This window comes from Parambassis ranga, chromosome 4 (assembly GCF_900634625.1).
Source record: "Parambassis ranga chromosome 4, fParRan2.1, whole genome shotgun sequence".
Classification (NCBI taxonomy): Eukaryota; Metazoa; Chordata; class Actinopteri; family Ambassidae; genus Parambassis; species Parambassis ranga.
The window spans coordinates 4,473,607-4,490,551 of NC_041025.1; the positions used below are offsets into that span (position 1 = coordinate 4,473,607).

General features: G+C 40.2%; 4 protein-coding genes across 4 annotated transcripts; 2 read left to right on the forward strand and 2 right to left on the reverse strand.

Moving 5' to 3' along the window:
- Nucleotides 1-53: 53 nt before the first annotated feature.
- On the reverse strand, nucleotides 54-1,676 carry magoh (mago homolog, exon junction complex subunit). The gene is made up of 5 exons (XM_028404386.1): nucleotides 1,478-1,676; nucleotides 1,094-1,152; nucleotides 743-853; nucleotides 361-443; nucleotides 54-271 (listed from the first exon to the last, which is right to left on the reverse strand). Exons 1-5 carry the CDS (start codon nucleotides 1,566-1,568, stop codon nucleotides 172-174), a joined length of 444 nt encoding a protein of 147 aa, XP_028260187.1. The 5' UTR covers nucleotides 1,569-1,676; the 3' UTR covers nucleotides 54-171.
- A 433-nt stretch (nucleotides 1,677-2,109) lies between these two features.
- Nucleotides 2,110-4,166, forward strand: aatf (apoptosis antagonizing transcription factor). The gene has a single exon (XM_028404571.1). It carries the CDS (start codon nucleotides 2,168-2,170, stop codon nucleotides 3,827-3,829), a length of 1,662 nt encoding a protein of 553 aa, XP_028260372.1. The 5' UTR covers nucleotides 2,110-2,167; the 3' UTR covers nucleotides 3,830-4,166.
- Nucleotides 4,167-4,524: 358 nt separating this feature from the next.
- On the reverse strand, nucleotides 4,525-8,947 carry uck2a (uridine-cytidine kinase 2a). The gene is made up of 7 exons (XM_028404572.1): nucleotides 8,809-8,947; nucleotides 7,236-7,395; nucleotides 7,013-7,109; nucleotides 6,454-6,596; nucleotides 6,124-6,221; nucleotides 5,988-6,036; nucleotides 4,525-5,799 (listed from the first exon to the last, which is right to left on the reverse strand). The coding sequence occupies exons 1-7, from the start codon at nucleotides 8,911-8,913 to the stop codon at nucleotides 5,666-5,668; spliced, it is 786 nt and encodes a 261-aa protein (XP_028260373.1). The 5' UTR covers nucleotides 8,914-8,947; the 3' UTR covers nucleotides 4,525-5,665.
- Nucleotides 8,948-9,773: 826 nt separating this feature from the next.
- tmco1 (transmembrane and coiled-coil domains 1) lies at nucleotides 9,774-12,518 on the forward strand. The gene is made up of 7 exons (XM_028403924.1): nucleotides 9,774-9,959; nucleotides 10,359-10,436; nucleotides 10,530-10,589; nucleotides 10,670-10,716; nucleotides 10,833-10,900; nucleotides 10,993-11,137; nucleotides 12,080-12,518. The coding sequence occupies exons 1-7, from the start codon at nucleotides 9,890-9,892 to the stop codon at nucleotides 12,176-12,178; spliced, it is 567 nt and encodes a 188-aa protein (XP_028259725.1). The 5' UTR covers nucleotides 9,774-9,889; the 3' UTR covers nucleotides 12,179-12,518.
- The last annotated feature ends 4,427 nt before the right edge of the window (nucleotides 12,519-16,945 follow it).

A 16,945-nucleotide genomic window follows, 5' to 3' on the forward strand; every position in this document is an offset into this window, starting at 1 on the left:
TCATTTCCACTCATTAAAAATACAGTAAATTAGAATGAATGCAAGCACAGAACTGTTTTTTTCCACTTTATTTAAAATAAAAAACAGTTCCACACAAAGCAAATGTACAAATGCGGTAGTACAACAGAAACATCAGCAAAAGTAATTAAAAGAATCAAAACAACTGAGATTTTAGATGGGCTTGATCTTGAAGTGTAGTCCAATCAGACTGAAGACAAGACATTTCAGATCTTGGACCAGGTAGTAGAACACACGAAGACCTTCAGGATCCCTGAAACATGGAGCAATTTAAAGTTAAACCCTATAGAAGTTACAAGTATAGCATGCTTCCTACCCCCGTCTCCTAGATACAGTACTTACTTTGATTGGTTAACATCAATCAAGGAACCAATTTTGGAAGTTGTGAATGAAATGTGCTCATCTCCGATGACAATCTCCAGCTCCTGTGACAATTAGGGGAAAAATGTGTCAAAAAGTTTCGGACAAAATTCATCAGATTGGAAAATGGGGTGCTCTGTATAGTCTATCAGATATTATTTAAATAATATCAGACCACAGCAAGAATAAAAACCTGTACTGAAACATCATTTAACAAAATTCAGAAATCTTATAGCAATCACTTAGCTTTATGGGCTGTTATTTATTTTATAAACACCTGAGTATGAGTAAATCCACTTGTTTTTGTTGTTCCATAAAACAGAGTAGACAAAGTGTAAAGAGGCCAAAGAAACTGCTCACAAACCTGTCTGCCAACCCTGTCAGGAGGCGGCCACAGTGCATCATCTTCCTTGGTAATTTCACTGTCATCAATGATCCTTTTCAGCTCCTCCATCACGCTTTTGTGTACATATGCCTGTGTTGGTACACAGAGAACAGATAAACATACGTTTGAAATACTTGATAATGACCAAAATACAAGTGTGATGTTATGCAGTGTGACAATGAATGTTTCTTCCTGTGTGGTCATCATCATCCCCCATGAATGAAAAATCTCAATGACCTCTCCTGCTTATAATGCATGTGATCCAACAGGCTACCGTCTACTAGTGATTCAATCTTAGATTACGGCACGTTTATAATGATAATAAATTACCTCTTTTCTGATCATGACGTCATTCTTGTAGTTGCTGTTGTTAGCGTATCTCAGTTTACCTGCAAGAAAAGATTCACAAAACATTTAACTAGAAAATAATGCCCCACTTGAAATAAAACACTGTGGTAGCTACAATCCTACAGGCCACATGGCGCGTAGAAACTCGCATGGTATTACTTAAAACATAACAGCATTAAACATATATAAGAGTAACAATTATTAAGAAATATTAGAATGAATGATTTAATGGAAACCAAACATAGAAGTTGGCGCTTGTAAAACACTTTGATTCCGCTGCGGCCTAGCCATTGCCGGGTAGCTATCCACATTAGCTTAAACAGATGAAATGCTAATGCATCCATATTACCGCCAAACTGAACTCACCGTCGGGTCTGAACTCGAATTCCAGGAATTCATGTCCAAACTTTCCTTTGTGGCCAACATAATATCTCAGATAGAAGTCGCTTGTTGACATCTTAGCTCTCCAGAAAGTGCGCTTTCTGGTAAGTCTGACGAACAAAACTCAGCTAGCAACAGCAGTCCGGAGCCAGGAACTCCACGCCAGTGTACGCATGCGTAAAAAGGCCACCGGAAGTAGTCACTTCTATGCCCTAAATCATGTTTTTCAGGCGCTGCAGTATTTAGCGCCTCAAGTCACTACTAACTGAAGCCTTCTCATTCGATATCTTTCTTCACTAGAGCATTTGTCGTTATTTTATTTATTTGTGTGTTTATATGTGTGTGTAAACTGAACATAATTAATTCAATTAATCGTTATTTGTAAATGTGTAATTACACGTATAAAACACACATCATTACGCCAAAAACATTTCATGGTTGTCATATACATATATGTATACCCCATTGTTGTTTATATGGTTCTGTATTTATTTCCTTACTGACTTTGTATTTTGAGCGCTGCCTGAGAATGAAAGACTACCTGAAAGTCTTAACCCAGGGATGGACACTAAGATATAATGAATCGTCGCGTTTTATTCACGTAACGACCACGGCCGTCGCACTAACACAGGGTTCTAAGTGCTACACACGTGTGGTTGTCGTAAACTTTCAGCCATGGCTGGTTCGTTTTCACAAGAGCTCGAGGATCTGTTGAATCCTCAGCCTAAATTTGCGGATCCGGAGGATGACGGTGACGAGACGACGAAAGCCAAAGTGATAGAGAAATTCAACGAGGACGACGATGAAGATGAGGTCGGCCTCAGTGCTCTGCGGAAGCGCAACACATCCCTGATCTTTGACACAGACAGACGATATGCAGGGAAGGCAGTGTCCCGAAAACAGCTGCTGATGGATATTGAAGGATCTGGTGAGGAGGAGGAGGAGGATGGTGATGAGGAGGAAGAGGATGGTGAGGAGGAGGAGGAGGAAGAGGGTAGCATTGAAGAAGAAGAGGCTTCTATGGGAGAGGAGGAGGAGGACGATTTAGAAGAAGATGTGGATGATGAGTTGATGGGCAGTGAAGCTAAACTGTTGTCTAAACCTAAGGGGTCAGGCATATCTGTCTCTCAAGGAGTGGACTTCCACAAACTAACAGAGGGCATGGATGACTTGGGTGTGAGTGAGGATGAGGATGATGATGATGATGATGACGACGATGACGATGACGAGGAGTCTGAAGGTAGTGATGAAGATGAGGGGTCTGATGAGTTGGAAGACGGTGAGGATGAAGGAGCTGTCCGTACGTTTTCTCAAGATAAAGTGGACGAGGAGGTGGAGAAAGGGAATGCAGTGAAGAACCAGCTGGCTCTGTGGGACCAGCTACTCGAGGGGCGGATCAAACTCCAAAAAGCTCTGGTGACTGCCAACCAGCTTCCACAGCCACAGACCTTCCCCGAGTTCAAGAGGAGGGGTGGAGCTGGTTTCACCGGGGCACTGAAGAACACACACAAGGCTTTGAAGGCTCTCCAGAGGTCGCTGCTGGAGCTGCAGGACCAGCTGCTGTATCAGAATGCAGACACAAGAGCTATTGCTGTGGGGGGAAATGGAGCTACAAGTGAAGATGAGGAGATAAACAGTGATGAGAATGAAGAACAGGGCTTGGCGAGGGAAAACAGAGCACCTAAACGGAAATTGGAGATGGCTGAGTACCCGGACTTCATGGCCAAACGCTTTGCAGCGTTCCAGCCTTACCGCAATGCCACACTACAGAAGTGGCACGACAAAACCAGGCTGACGATGGGCAAAAGCAACAAAGGGTTTGGGGCATTTGACAGGAACATCTTGACCCAGGTGGAGCAGGTGCTGATGGACAATGAAAGGCTGGTGCGGCGTACGCAAACACAACGTTCAGAGTACAGAATCCTGGGGAAAAAAGAGGCCCCAGCCGTCACGTCTGAGAACGTCCCCACAGAGGGAGAGGGCGCAGAGCAACAGCTGAAGGCAAACATACACCTGAAGGACCTGGATGAGGACATATTTGATGACGATGACTTCTACCACCAGCTGCTGAGAGAGCTGATCGAGCGCAGGACCAGCGCAGCGGACCCCAACGATCAGGTGGCCATGGGCAAGCAGTGGCTGGCCATCCAGAAACTGCGCAGCAAGATCAAGAAGAAGGTGGACACCAAAGCCAGCAAGGGCCGTAAAGTCCGTTTCCACGTCCACAGCAAGCTGGTCAACTTCATGGCTCCTGTTGACCACAGCTCAATGAGTGACGAGGCTCGGAGCGAACTGTACCACGGCCTCTTCGGTCAAAACACCTCAGTCAGGGAGTGACTGGAAACTAAGCTGCTGTCCATAACCAGGAATGATGCCACATTATGACACTGTGCTGCTGCTCTCCATCAGCGGGACCCCCTCAGACTGCACAGGCCGCTATGGTGCTTTGATGGACCTACAGTTTTATTTGCCTGATGACCTGTTGACTGTGTTTTATCAAAACAAAGACAAATTTCAGTTTAAGTCAAATAATGTATTGTTCTTACTTCTGTCTCACAATTAAAGTGAGTTGTTTAAAAAATTGTATGGCCAGTTAACAAACAAGACATGTGAATAAATAAATGGAGCAATACAGAAACAGCCCAAATAAAAGTTTATGTATGAGAATGAAAAATTACATTTAAGACATCAGTGTATTTATGCAATACTTTAATGATTTGCAGAACATACAAACTATCAGGTGATAGTTGAGTGGGGTCAGCTGTAGTGTGAAATAGCAACACAGTTACTATAATTAACTGTCACTGATGTCACCTCCATCAGATTATATTGGTTTATACATTCATAAATTATACATTTTTATATTTCATTTAACTAGTTAACAAGGATCCCTGCTATGGCCACTAAATTCCAATAGTAAATAGGCTGTGAGTCCATACACCATACATACATATGTGTATGAATGTTTACACTATTTTAAACATTAATTTACCTTGTTATACTGTAACCATAGATTTTAATCTCATGTCATTTTTGCATTTAATTGTAGGAGAATTTGTCAACACATTATCAGCAACTTCAGTTATGCTTTATTTAGTCACTGCTCCAGTGTGATCACATGACAAACTGAAACCTGCTGAGGGTACAGCTGAAGACATGTGACATTTATTGTATCATTGGGCCAAAGCAAGCAGTGAAGTCAGACTCCCATGTTCCCCTGATGGACTCACAGTATCAGTAATATATTTGTTGTGACTTCCCGATGAATATCTGTTGGTCATAAATGTCTTGGGTAAAACTAGTCCTTCTCTCATGTGTTGCTAACAATACTGATTAACAAACATCTTAATGGGACAAAGCAAACAGATAGTACCTGAGAATTTTATCATGAGAATTGTGTATACAGGAAGAAAACTGCATTAAACAACATGTATAGAACACTTACGTCGGACACTGTACAGCTCATTTGCTCTTGTTTAAATGAAAACGTACAATACAGTACATGTGCATCTGAGGATTTCAAGTTTCAAGGGCATCAAAGAAAAAAAGAAAACTTTGTGGTAAATCCAAAATAATATAAATTCTTCTTAAATGAGAAAGAGCAATGTCACATTCAAAATAATGTCCACAAAGTCTACAAAGACGGGACAAAGGATTATCTTTGGCGATGATGTCAGACATCACATGGTTTGAGGTGGAAATCGGTTGTTTCATTTTCTATTTGCACAAAACAGTATGCTTAAGGAAAAGAGGACACAAACAAAAATATTTCAAAATCTGTAGAAGTGAAAACATCAAGTTGCATTGATAAAGGGATTTCGGCCCTGCCATGAAACAGCATTAAACAGCATTTTATTGTATTGTTAAAGGCTGATTTTGTCTTGCAGACACAGTTTAAGACCATTAGATTCACCACCTCTGTGCTGCAGTAAAGGCAAGCAGCAGGTATAAAGGAAATCAAAAGTGAGGCCCCTTGTATTCCTCTGCCTTCAGTTTTATATGGTACACACTAAAGAGAAAACATAACGGTTTTAAACTGGCTTTACAAAGCCCCCCCCCAGTCCAAGTAGAACACAGGAGCCCTTTTGACATCACCCCTGCTTGTGTTACAGTAGCCGCGATAAAGAGCACATTTGGCACCTTCCTTTCCTCTCTCTGGAAGAGCAACGCAACTCAGTGGGGCCGACTGCTCGACTCCACGCTCGGCTGTGCCTTCGATCCGTAACTGCTGAGCCACCCATTCAGCCGTTTGGTCAGTCCTCCGTTCAGAATATCCTGGATGTGCTGGACGATGAGATTTATAGCAACTGCATAGAGGGACAAAGATATTTTTACTTTGACTTTCTTTTCTGAACTCAGACAAAGCTGTGGTGTCCTTGCCTTGGGGTCAACAATAAACACAGCTGTGTCCTTCTGGATAACACTGTTGAGTCTTGAACATTTGTTTTATTATTGATGTATCTCTAATGCAAAGAGACCAAACAAAAATACTCACCAATGTTATCAACGCCTCTCGGTATTATCACATCCGCATATTTCTTCGTCTACAATAGTGTCAATAAAAGAACAAAAACATCAGTCCGTGTTCAGGGACACATTTGTGCAAACTTACGGGTCAAGTACAAACTCACCGGCAAACAGAACTCCTCAAACGCAGGCTTGACGAAGGTGATGTACTGTGCCAGAACGCTTTCCAAGTCCCGACCACGTTCACTTATGTCCCGCAGCACTGGGGGAGAATTCAGATTATTTTGTGAAACAGTTTCCTATGAGGGAAAACCACATTGATACTAGGCCTATTGAGCCTTTCTCCCTTGCTAAGCTAAGCTAGCTAAGATAGCGGTAGCTTCATCATTTCTTCATATGCATGTATGGTATCATTCATCTCACCTTAATCTCAGGATGACAAAACAAAAACCCTTTTCCTAAAACATTTAACTACACTCAACATGGTGCGTCACCTCTCCGCGATAGACGCGTGTCAGCGTCAGTGTCCACAAAAAGCTTCATTTGGAAAAAGTCTCGAATCTCCTGAGAATAGAACATGAGGATGCCCTCAAACAGCACCACGTCAGCAGGGTACACCGTCACCGTCTCCTTCTTCCTGACACAGGAACACACACAAAAACACACTTAAAGTACATGATATTTGTTGATCAATGGTCACTATGTGGTAGGACTGATCCCTACAATAAATTGCTCTATTGATTGTTAGTCTCATTGACTGATCAATCATTAAATGAACAGAAGTGGCTAGAACTGAGATCTAATGCTAACGCAGGCATGCTGAGAGACTAGGCTCAGCAATGAGAAGTCAATATTTGTCTGACAAATTTGTGTGTCATCTACTTGGCTCATCAGCCCCAATTCTTTCTCAACAGAAGAATAAACAACCCACTATTGTGGACAAGGTGTCTGACATTCTGCCCCTCTTCTCCACAGAGATGTAGGCTGAAACTTAAAATATGAATCCTCTAATGCTACTGTATGTCTAAATATGACTTAAAAAGACATATTCACCTGGAATGGGATACAAAGTCATAAACAGGAATCTGGACTGTTTTCCCCTCCTTGATGTCCCACAGTGTTGCTATTATGAGGTCATTGTCAAATGCATCTGCAGAAGGGAAGAGCATAAAGCACTTAAAAGCTATTTTTTATATGACCTCTGAATAAACAGAGACCAAGTTTCAGGCCTCAAGCCCCAGATGCCAGATGAATACAAGTGAAGAGGCGAGTGCACCTGGGTGGTCGAAGTTGAACTGGCCCTTAAGCGCCTTGGCCTTCTGCTCCGGGGTGAGGACCCTGTAGAAGCTGTCCTGGCTGAGGATAATCACCTGGCGCTGGTGGTGGTCGATCTCATTCTGGCCTAGCAGCTCCATGATCTTACTGCACACCGAGGACTGGCCACACAGGAGAGAAAAGACAGCAGCTGTAAACAACTTGCTTTTTATTATTTTATTGCTCCAATAAAACAATAATTTAAAAAATAATTTATAAATAAAAATAAATAATTTATTTCTTAAAAAAAACAACATACAAACTGATAAAAATATTGTTTCAAAATTATCAATATATGTGCAGTATTGTGACAAAGAAAACTGGCTTAGTTGTCAGGGACAATAGAGCTAATGCATCTCAGTTATGATGATGTATATCTAGAACTTCTTTATCTGCATTATTTTGGTAAACGATATCACCAATTCATCTGGGATCGGCTGATATCGACAATGATACGTCAGTCGGGCTCTACTAGAAACATCTCGTGTCTTTTCCTGGTTTTTATTATTTCCAGGATATGATGTTTACACAGCACATCAATAACCTGCTTAAGCCACATCCCTGTATATTGCTGACTGATTGCAACAGTATGGTGTTCAGATGCACGGAGAAGGCTCCAGCTACCAGGTTTCTTAAAACTAGGCGACGTTCTTGTCCAGGTTGTACATACAAACCTGACCATCTCCATGTGACTGACCCTGACTGTCACATGTCACAAAATACAGGGCTGTATGATTACATGTCTGGGAGAACAGGTGGTCCTGTGAAGCAGTTATTCCTGTGGGGAAAAAAATGAGGCGTAACAACAGGAAGTGGAACCCACAAACAACTGCCTGCTCAACCACAAGCGAAACGTTGTAGGTTCACTTGGGACAAATGTCAAAGAATTTGTTAATAAAATATAAGACATTGGTAAATTTAAACACCTTTCAATCGCTGCACAATATAGGATATAGATAATGCAGATATTTAGTCTGCCAATATTGTCATGCTGCCAGCCAGTGGGATGAGGTGAGGTGAAAATGAAGAGCCGGAGACAGTGAGTGTATATCACTGTCACAAAGAAGAACAACATCAGCAGAAACTATAAGAAGTGATGATAATAATACAGATGGCATGAGTCACAAACATTGCAATCTGCTTCTTGTGCAGTTTGAGCTATCAAATAAGGAGCAACCAATAAGGAGCAACAGCCCTGCGCAGCTGAGGCTAATCAAGTGAAATATCACTCTCCTCTTACCACCTTATTTATTAAAAGAAAAAAACATGTGAGAACATAAAGATGTATCCATCCACTGCTTTAATGATCTGGAGGGGGAAAAATTCAGTGACACGCTTGTAGGGCGGCCTGCTTCACTTCCATTAAAGGTTCGATCAGGCAACAAAACAGATCCAGTGTCGAAGGTTAAAACAATATTTCTATCCACTCTACCGGATAACACACATCGGATAAGCTCACCAGGCTGCATCCTGAAAATAGGTCACTGAAAAATAATGATTTAAATAAAAAACTTCACTATAATATAAGAGCACACCTTGCCACTGGCTGTTCCCCCGGCCACACCGATGAGGAAAGGCTGCCGGTTATTGCTGTCATTGTCGGCTTGGTCACCTGGCTTTGTCTCGCTGTCGCCTGCCATGCTTCATCTGCAGCGCGATGCGGCCCACTGACACACCGCCGTGGTGTGCGCGCGCTCCTCCCACCCGATGGTGAAGATGGTGATGATGACGGTGACGTGCTTGGTGATGAAATCTCTTTAAAGCATATGCAGTTAGGTTTGCACTTAATCTTCTGACGTGAAGAACTTTTATATTGATTTTTTTTTTTGCCTATTGAATAAAATAATCTCAGCTGTGTCTTGTTTCTGATGCAAGCTGACTAATGGCATCTCAGGGCTGAACTTGTGTTAGATGGGGCCCCTGACCCCCAGCTGTGCATTTTCCCATATGTCAACCTGTAATCAACCCCTTTGGTTATTCAGTAAGTGGATGCTACATGCATCACACGGTGTAGAAAAGCAGACACACTAATAAACAAGACTCACAGTGGTCAGATTCTTCATCAAGAGGGACAACATGTTGTCATTTTTGCCAAAATGTAAACAAAACCTATAACTTCGGGATAAATGATGCTTTGTCATAAAGCAACATTTTTTTACATACCAAAATTCAGACAATAGACTATATATAATTCTAAATAGCCTATTTGTGTGTTTAAATTTGACCTATAAGGCTTCCTTAGTCTAAATCAAAATTGCAATTGTATGGTTCTTCTACAGAAAATTAAAAGACTTTGTGCGGTTGATTGTATTTTTTAAAAACACATTATATTATTGTAAAGTTAGTATTAAACTAGTTTTCCACTTCTAAATCCATTTATACTTATTTAAAAACAATGAAATGTTTTACTTCGAGACACCAGAGAGCAAAATACATTTGCGGTGTTCGCTGGTTTCCGGTCGCGCTGATGAACCGGAAGTGCTCCTCGTATGACGTATGACCTTTTCAGTAGTGCTGACATAGCCCTACGAGAGCTCAAGTCAGTGGAATGTGCTCAGGGTTTTCACTTGTAATTTAAACAGAATACTGTTTATCTGCTGTCGGACAGACGCCACCATGAGTACCATGTTTGCAGACACCATTCTGATCGTCTTTATCTCTGTGTGTACGGCGCTGTTAGCCGAAGGTGAGTGAAATCCCTCTGACAGACACACAGGCTGTTTAAAGCTCCCAAAGCTGACTTGTTCGTTAACTTTTACATAACGCTTGAGGACATAATAGCACTATATCGTAAGCGTTAATAATAACCTGTGTCTGTTAATTTTGGTGCTTTTGTATTGTGCTGCTCACGCTGCTAGTTTGTGATTGAATGTAGCTTAGCCAACGAAGCTAATGCTCGACGCTTGGCTTCCGGTTAAACCTTCACTATAAAAGTCTGAACCTTTCACCATGTCCTTACTGTCATAACTAAAATACAGGCAGATAAACAGACAGGATTAGATAGAAATGTTCTCATTTTTGTGTGAATTTTAAAAACAGTTTTTTGGTCTAATGTCTCAGATTTACAATCTGATTCTCACCACAGGGATTACCTGGGTATTAGTGTACCGGACTGAAAAGTACAAGAGACTAAAGGCGGAAGTGGAAAAACAAAGCAAAAAACGTTAGTACCTCACACATGATCATTATACTCGTAGTAGTTATTTTTTTAAATAAAATATTTATTGTTCGTTCATTGTTGCTTTTTTGACGTCAGTTGAGAAGAAAAAGGAAACCATCACTGAATCAGCTGGACGTCAGCAGAAGAAGAAGATTGGTAAGGAAACATTGATTTTTGGTTCTGATTTAATGATTTAATGTTTTCCTCACAATGATGTTTTATGATTTGATTTACAGAAAGACAAGAGGAGAAACTGAAAAACAATAACAGAGATCTGTCTATGGTGAGAATCTGAAAATTCTCACCATTTCAGTGAATCTGAAATGGTTAAACTTGTTGACTACACTTAAATGTCATCTAGTTTTACATTCCAACCTTAACCCTAAACTTTGTCATTAGGTGCGCATGAAGTCCATGTTTGCCATCGGCTTCTGCTTCACAGCTTTGATGGGCATGTTCAACTCCATGTAAGTTGTAGCATGACCAAATAAGTTTAGCTTCTGTGGCCTTTTATTCTAAACAGGCTCTCATCAGAATGTGATGTTTTGTCTATGTTCAGTTTTGATGGTAGAGTGGTGGCCAAACTTCCGTTCGTGCCGCTGTCCTACATCCAAGGACTGTCACACCGCAACCTTCTGGGCGAGGATTACACTGACTGCTCTTTTATTTTCCTCTACATCCTCTGCACCATGTCCATTAGACAGGTAAACTACACACAGGTCTACACAGATTCAGAGCGGGGTTTTACTGTATGTCAGTGGATGGTTAGAGGTTGTGTAAGTAAGAAAAACCAAATCCTGGAACATAGATTTACCAGCAGCCAATCAGGAGCTTTGGTGACTTTTAGATTACCGAATCAACAATCCAGAATACAATAATACAAAATACAAACATGCATAAACAAATCAGAATGAAGTATGTGGAAGAAATTTAAAGTCTGCAGCATAGTTGTGGCACGGATGAGATGTTTTTATGTAGTGTTATTGCTTAAAATTGATTTAATACTGTTAACAGATTCATTGTGTTATGAACATTATAAACATAACCTTGGCTGCAGATTACAGTTTTGTTTACATTTTGAAGATTAAACAAAAGCACACCAGGGTTGAGCAATGTTATCAGCAACACATTAGTATCTGATATGAACCTTTAAATGAAAAATTGCCAAAAGCAAAAATTAAATATATGCATATTTTAAAATGTCACAGCTGTAAATCCTCTATATTATATAACATACTATGATTATTTACACAATTATGATTTATTTATTACATTAAATAAATATAAAAAAATATTCAGAATTAATCCCGATTCCTGCTGAACATTTATATTTTAATTATATATAATTAAATTATAATTATATATAATTAAATATAAATGTATGAATTATACATTCTAAATTAAAAGATATTTAGTTTTTTTATTTATAAATTTAAACTGTTCGCTTAATGGTTGAGTAAGATGATTTACAGTGGTGAATAAATCCACATTTTGACCATCCAACAGTGCACTGTTAAATGTTGCTGACTATCACAAATAAATAAACAATATTCATAACAATGTCCAAAGCTAATATTTGGGTTGAATATTCTCATAAAAGTAAACTATATGACCATTATTAATCTTGCTGTGTACTTGCCCTCCAGAACATTCAGAAGATGCTCGGCCTTGCACCTTCCAGAGCTGCAACAAAACAGGCCGGAGGCTTTCTGGGACCACCTCCCCAAGCAGCAAAGTTCTCCTAATCAGTAAGCGTGACTGCCTGCAGCCATGGCACCCCCATCAGAGCACAGACAGAACTGCATGTGCTGGAGCAAACGTCTTACCTATTGCAGCTACTGGTTGACCACTTTCTGTTTGATTTGTCATTCATACGTTGTTTATTTAACTTCAAGGTTTTCTTACTTAGAAATTAGAGGTTCTTACTTGTGTTGATTATCAAACGTTGCACCATAATCCAGTGTTTTGAGATTTTAATTATTGATCGACACATCAACACACAGCAACATCTGACCCGTTGTTCAGTATTATATCACTGTGTGTCTCATTGTATGTTAGATATTAATAAAGTTTTATTATAACATTTATCAGTTTTTTTTTTTTGCAATCAAAGAGCAGTCTGTGTTTGTGGAGCGTGCTCCTGGGATTCAGTCATTAACAGGCTCTTCAGATGGTTTCAATGGAACACTTCATGAAACCTTTCAGAGCGCATGTAAGGTGAAGGTGATAACACCGGCAGCTACATGTGTTCCTACTGCCGTATTTATGAGGTTTTTGCATTGGTTTGTGGGATTTGTAGCTCAAATGCTAATGCTGCTTTCACGTGCAGACTCGGCTGTTGTAAAACTCCTACAACAAGTCATACGGAGGAGGTTCATCAGGCCTGCTTTGTCGACCCTCGCTGGTGCCAGCCTTGTCTCTCCTTCTCCACGTCCTACTTCCTATGAGTACTTAACCCGTTTAATCCCAAATTTTCAAATAGCTGCATGTATCTCATTGCTTAGACCTTCACATAATAATATGTACATATTTTTTAATTTCATGTTGGTTATGTTGGTGGAGGTTTTATACTCGGCAACAATTGTTGCCGGTGGGATACTGCATACACAATGCTTACACAAATGATAGTATTTGACCAATTTACACATAAATTGAAATAATGTATAATATACTGCTTAAAAAAATAAAGGGAACACTTAAAGAACACAATGTAAAGTCAGTCACACTGAAAGCAGCCTGTCCAGTTAGGATCAACACTGATTGTGAATCAGTTTCAGCTGCTGTTGTGCAAATGGGACAGACAACAGGTGGAAATGAGAGGCAGTTATCAAGACAGCCCTATAAAGGAGAGGTTCTGCAGGTGCTGACCACAGACCATCTCTCTGCTCTCATCCTTTCTACCTGATGTTTGATCACTTTTGCATTTTGTCAGTGCTCTCAGCCCTAGAGGTAGCATGAGGCGGTGTCTACAACCCACACAAGCTGCTCAGGTAGTGCAGCTCATCCAGGATGGCACATCAATGAGAGCTGTGGAGTCTTATCCTTCGGGTGGTCCTCCGGTCCATTTCAAACCAATGACAACACTGAAATAGTTCACCTGAAGGATAAGACTCCCAGGGAGAAACACAGCAATGTGATATATGCAGTCCAGTGCAGTGAGGAATGCTCTGATCTGTACATTGGAGAAACTAAACAACCACTCAGCTGTTCACCTCCACCTCAAAGACAAAGGACACTCCTTTGAGGACAACAATGTTCACATCCTAGACAGAGAGGACAGATGGTTTGAAAGAGGAGTCAAGGAAGCCATCTATGTTAAGCTGGAAAAACCTTCCCTTACGGAGGTGGTGGCCTCAGACATCATCTTTCTACCACATACAATGCAGCTTCCATCCATTCCCAGGAAGCTTCACTCCAAGTCACATGCTCACAGCAAGAACAAAGGGCTGTCAACCTGTCCCCCTCCCATAGTCTCTCGTTAGCCAGTCATTAGATACACCTGACACAGGCAGCCAGACCAACACAGGTAAGTATGGAAACATTTAGAGCTATTGTTTGTAGTTTTACCCAGACCCACCCACTGAGGTCCTCCACCACATATAAACCACGTTTCCCCACCAAACACTTGGTGAAGCTGCTTGGATGAGCAGCGAAACGTCTTCAAGAAAACCAAGTCCAGACGCCTTGCTTCAATCTTCTCTACGTATGATGACCTGGATGACTGAGAATCTTCATCAACAACTGTCAACTATCACAATTTAAACCTGTGCTTGTGCCCCTGCCCTTTGAGGTTGGCTTGTTGCTATGGCCTATTTTCTAGGTTTGGCCTAGCCCAGAACAGAATAAACTACTCCTGGGCTAAATTCAATTGTATTGTAGACTATATTCAACTACCCGAACTACATTTAAAATGCTCAAAATATAACATTTGTATTGTTAAGTTGGTAAATGAGTCTACAGGATAAGTTGACCCTGCTTCAGTGCAGAGGTGGTGTTGCAAGAATCTTGCCACTGCAATTACTGTACTTCATGCAGATTAAGCACACTAAATACAATAACTTATTTAAGTTGTATAGTTGTAACCTCACTATGAGATAAATGATTATTCTGTATTGCCATTGATTTGCAAACATGCATAAAATGAGTGTGAACTCACTGAATCTGGTCTGCTTTCTGAGAATAACTGTCCACCTGATATAAGGCTGAAAATCACCCCCTCAGAATGAGATAATATGGGTCAATTATACATTTCCTGAATCCTTAGAGTTGTGCCAGTATTGCAGTGTTAGTATTTTGTATCTCTCATGCTTCCTGATGCCACAGGACTCAAAGACAAAAGATGATTTAGGCGGAAATGGCAGGAAAATGTGTGTGATAAAAGGTTTGAAGAGCTCCAGTGTCCACTGTACTTGTCAAAGGTATTCATAAAAGAGCTTGGATGAAAGCCCAGAGTGTCCCCTTTAAAATGATACCAAACATAAGTCATTGAAATATGTCCTTAACAAGGGCTAATACCAAGATGTGCATCAGTGTAAAAAATGCATTTTTTTCAAAGGTACCTTTAACAGCTGATAACAATAATTTAGCTGACTTCAGAAGGGTTATTATACCAAAATATTGACTACGAACATGTATCTTTACAAAACGTATAAGCAACCTTTGTACCTTGAGTGGTACCGACATCTCATCTGGCCCATAGTGACCATAGTGTGTATTCCCCTGACAATGACAGGAAGCTTGTTCAGAAGGTAAGAGGTCATAAAGGAAAAGGTTCTGCGCCCCTGATGTTTCAAAACTCCACAAAACAAGTGAGGGAACACACGTTGTTAACACATGTAGTCACTTCTAGTTAGTAATCAAGTCAATTGTGGAGAGAGAGAAGGAAATCAGAGAAAAGGGGCAAAACAGAGGGGCAGCATTCAGTGAGAGGGTCCGGGCTGGAACTGAACCTGCACCTCTGCACTTTATGGGAGGTCCAGATAGTTGAACATCATGTGTCCTAGCTTGTTAAAATACAGCAAGTATCAGAGTCATCATCAGAATGAAAAACGTTTAAAAAAATTATTCCATCCAAGTGGTAAATTAGAAAATAAATATCAGCCCTATAAAAACACCTATACACAACAATCTGTAAGTGAATTCAGAATGTGATACCATCCAAATGTATTTATTTATTCCTTTAATTTGATAAGAAAAGGGCCTATTAATCATATTAATCATCAGAAATAAACCATAATGAGCTACAGTTTGACCTGTAGGACAGTTTTCATGTATTGTCAGTAACCTGATAGTTGGAGTCAATATAAAATATGTTGTTCTATATAAAATATATTGTTCTGTACTAATATTATTCAGCCTACTTTTAAAAATCTGATTGTGTTTAACTCTGAATAACCAGAAATACTGGGACATCTTTTTATATCTGCCTCATGGCCTGCTAATGTCATTTACACATTTTGTCCACAAGAAGGGGCCATTTGCAAAAATGTAAGCCTGTAAACTGAGAGGCTTTGATTGCAGAGGTGTGTTATTATGGTGGATTGTTTTTAGTGAAGGTCTTTCAGCTTTATGTTGATAAAGCCCGCTCTTTGCTGCCTTAGTCTGAATTTGGGTCCTTCCTGCCTGAACTCAAACTTAACTACTAATATAATTTCACCTGCTATTTTTCTTCCATCTTCCTACATCTGCCCTCGGACTGTCTGCCTGTTTGCAGTGATATCAGTCCATTTACTCACACAGAAATCATTTAGAACTGATACATTCAAATCATGAGTCCTTCATGAGTGCACAAGAAGAACAGCTCTGTAAGCTCTCTGTCCTCACATTGCAGCAGCTTTCATCTGTTCTTGGTGACTTCTTGTACTTTTGCTTTGACCTCGTCTTGTTGGATTCCTGCATTTTTCAGCTTGATGTTAATCAAGCTTCATTTGTGTTTGTTCAATTCTTTTTGTGGCTCATTGTTTGGGTTCAGTCTTAACATGATGTGCAAAGTGTGGAACCGGTTTCATCAGAACAGGGATCTGTTCAATAAACATCTTTCAGCATCTGTCACTTAGACATTTTTGACAAAATGTCTAATAGAATAGAATAGAACAGAAATACTTTATTCATCCCAAGCTGGGAAATTTCACTGTTGCAGCAGCCAAATACAGTCACTCAAGCATACCAAAAAATAACAAATATACCTCTAACGGTAAAAATTAAACATTATTTACAGCAAGATAAATATAAACACAGGTGCAGAAGCAAAAATGTGCAATTTGTAAAGCCACTTTAACACAAACACTCTGATGTTGTTGGTGATGGTTTTCCTCTGACTGTCTGTTTTCTTCAGTGATGTGAAGAGCTGATGGACAAAGTGTCCAAGTTCTTTGAAGCATTCCTGACATCTGTCCTCTGGAAGTTTCTGCATGAACACACGGTGGCACCAACACTCTTTAAAGGTAGGGTAGGAGATTTCATTCTGATGCACTTTTTGTTAAATTAGTGTAACTTCTCTTTACAATCTGATA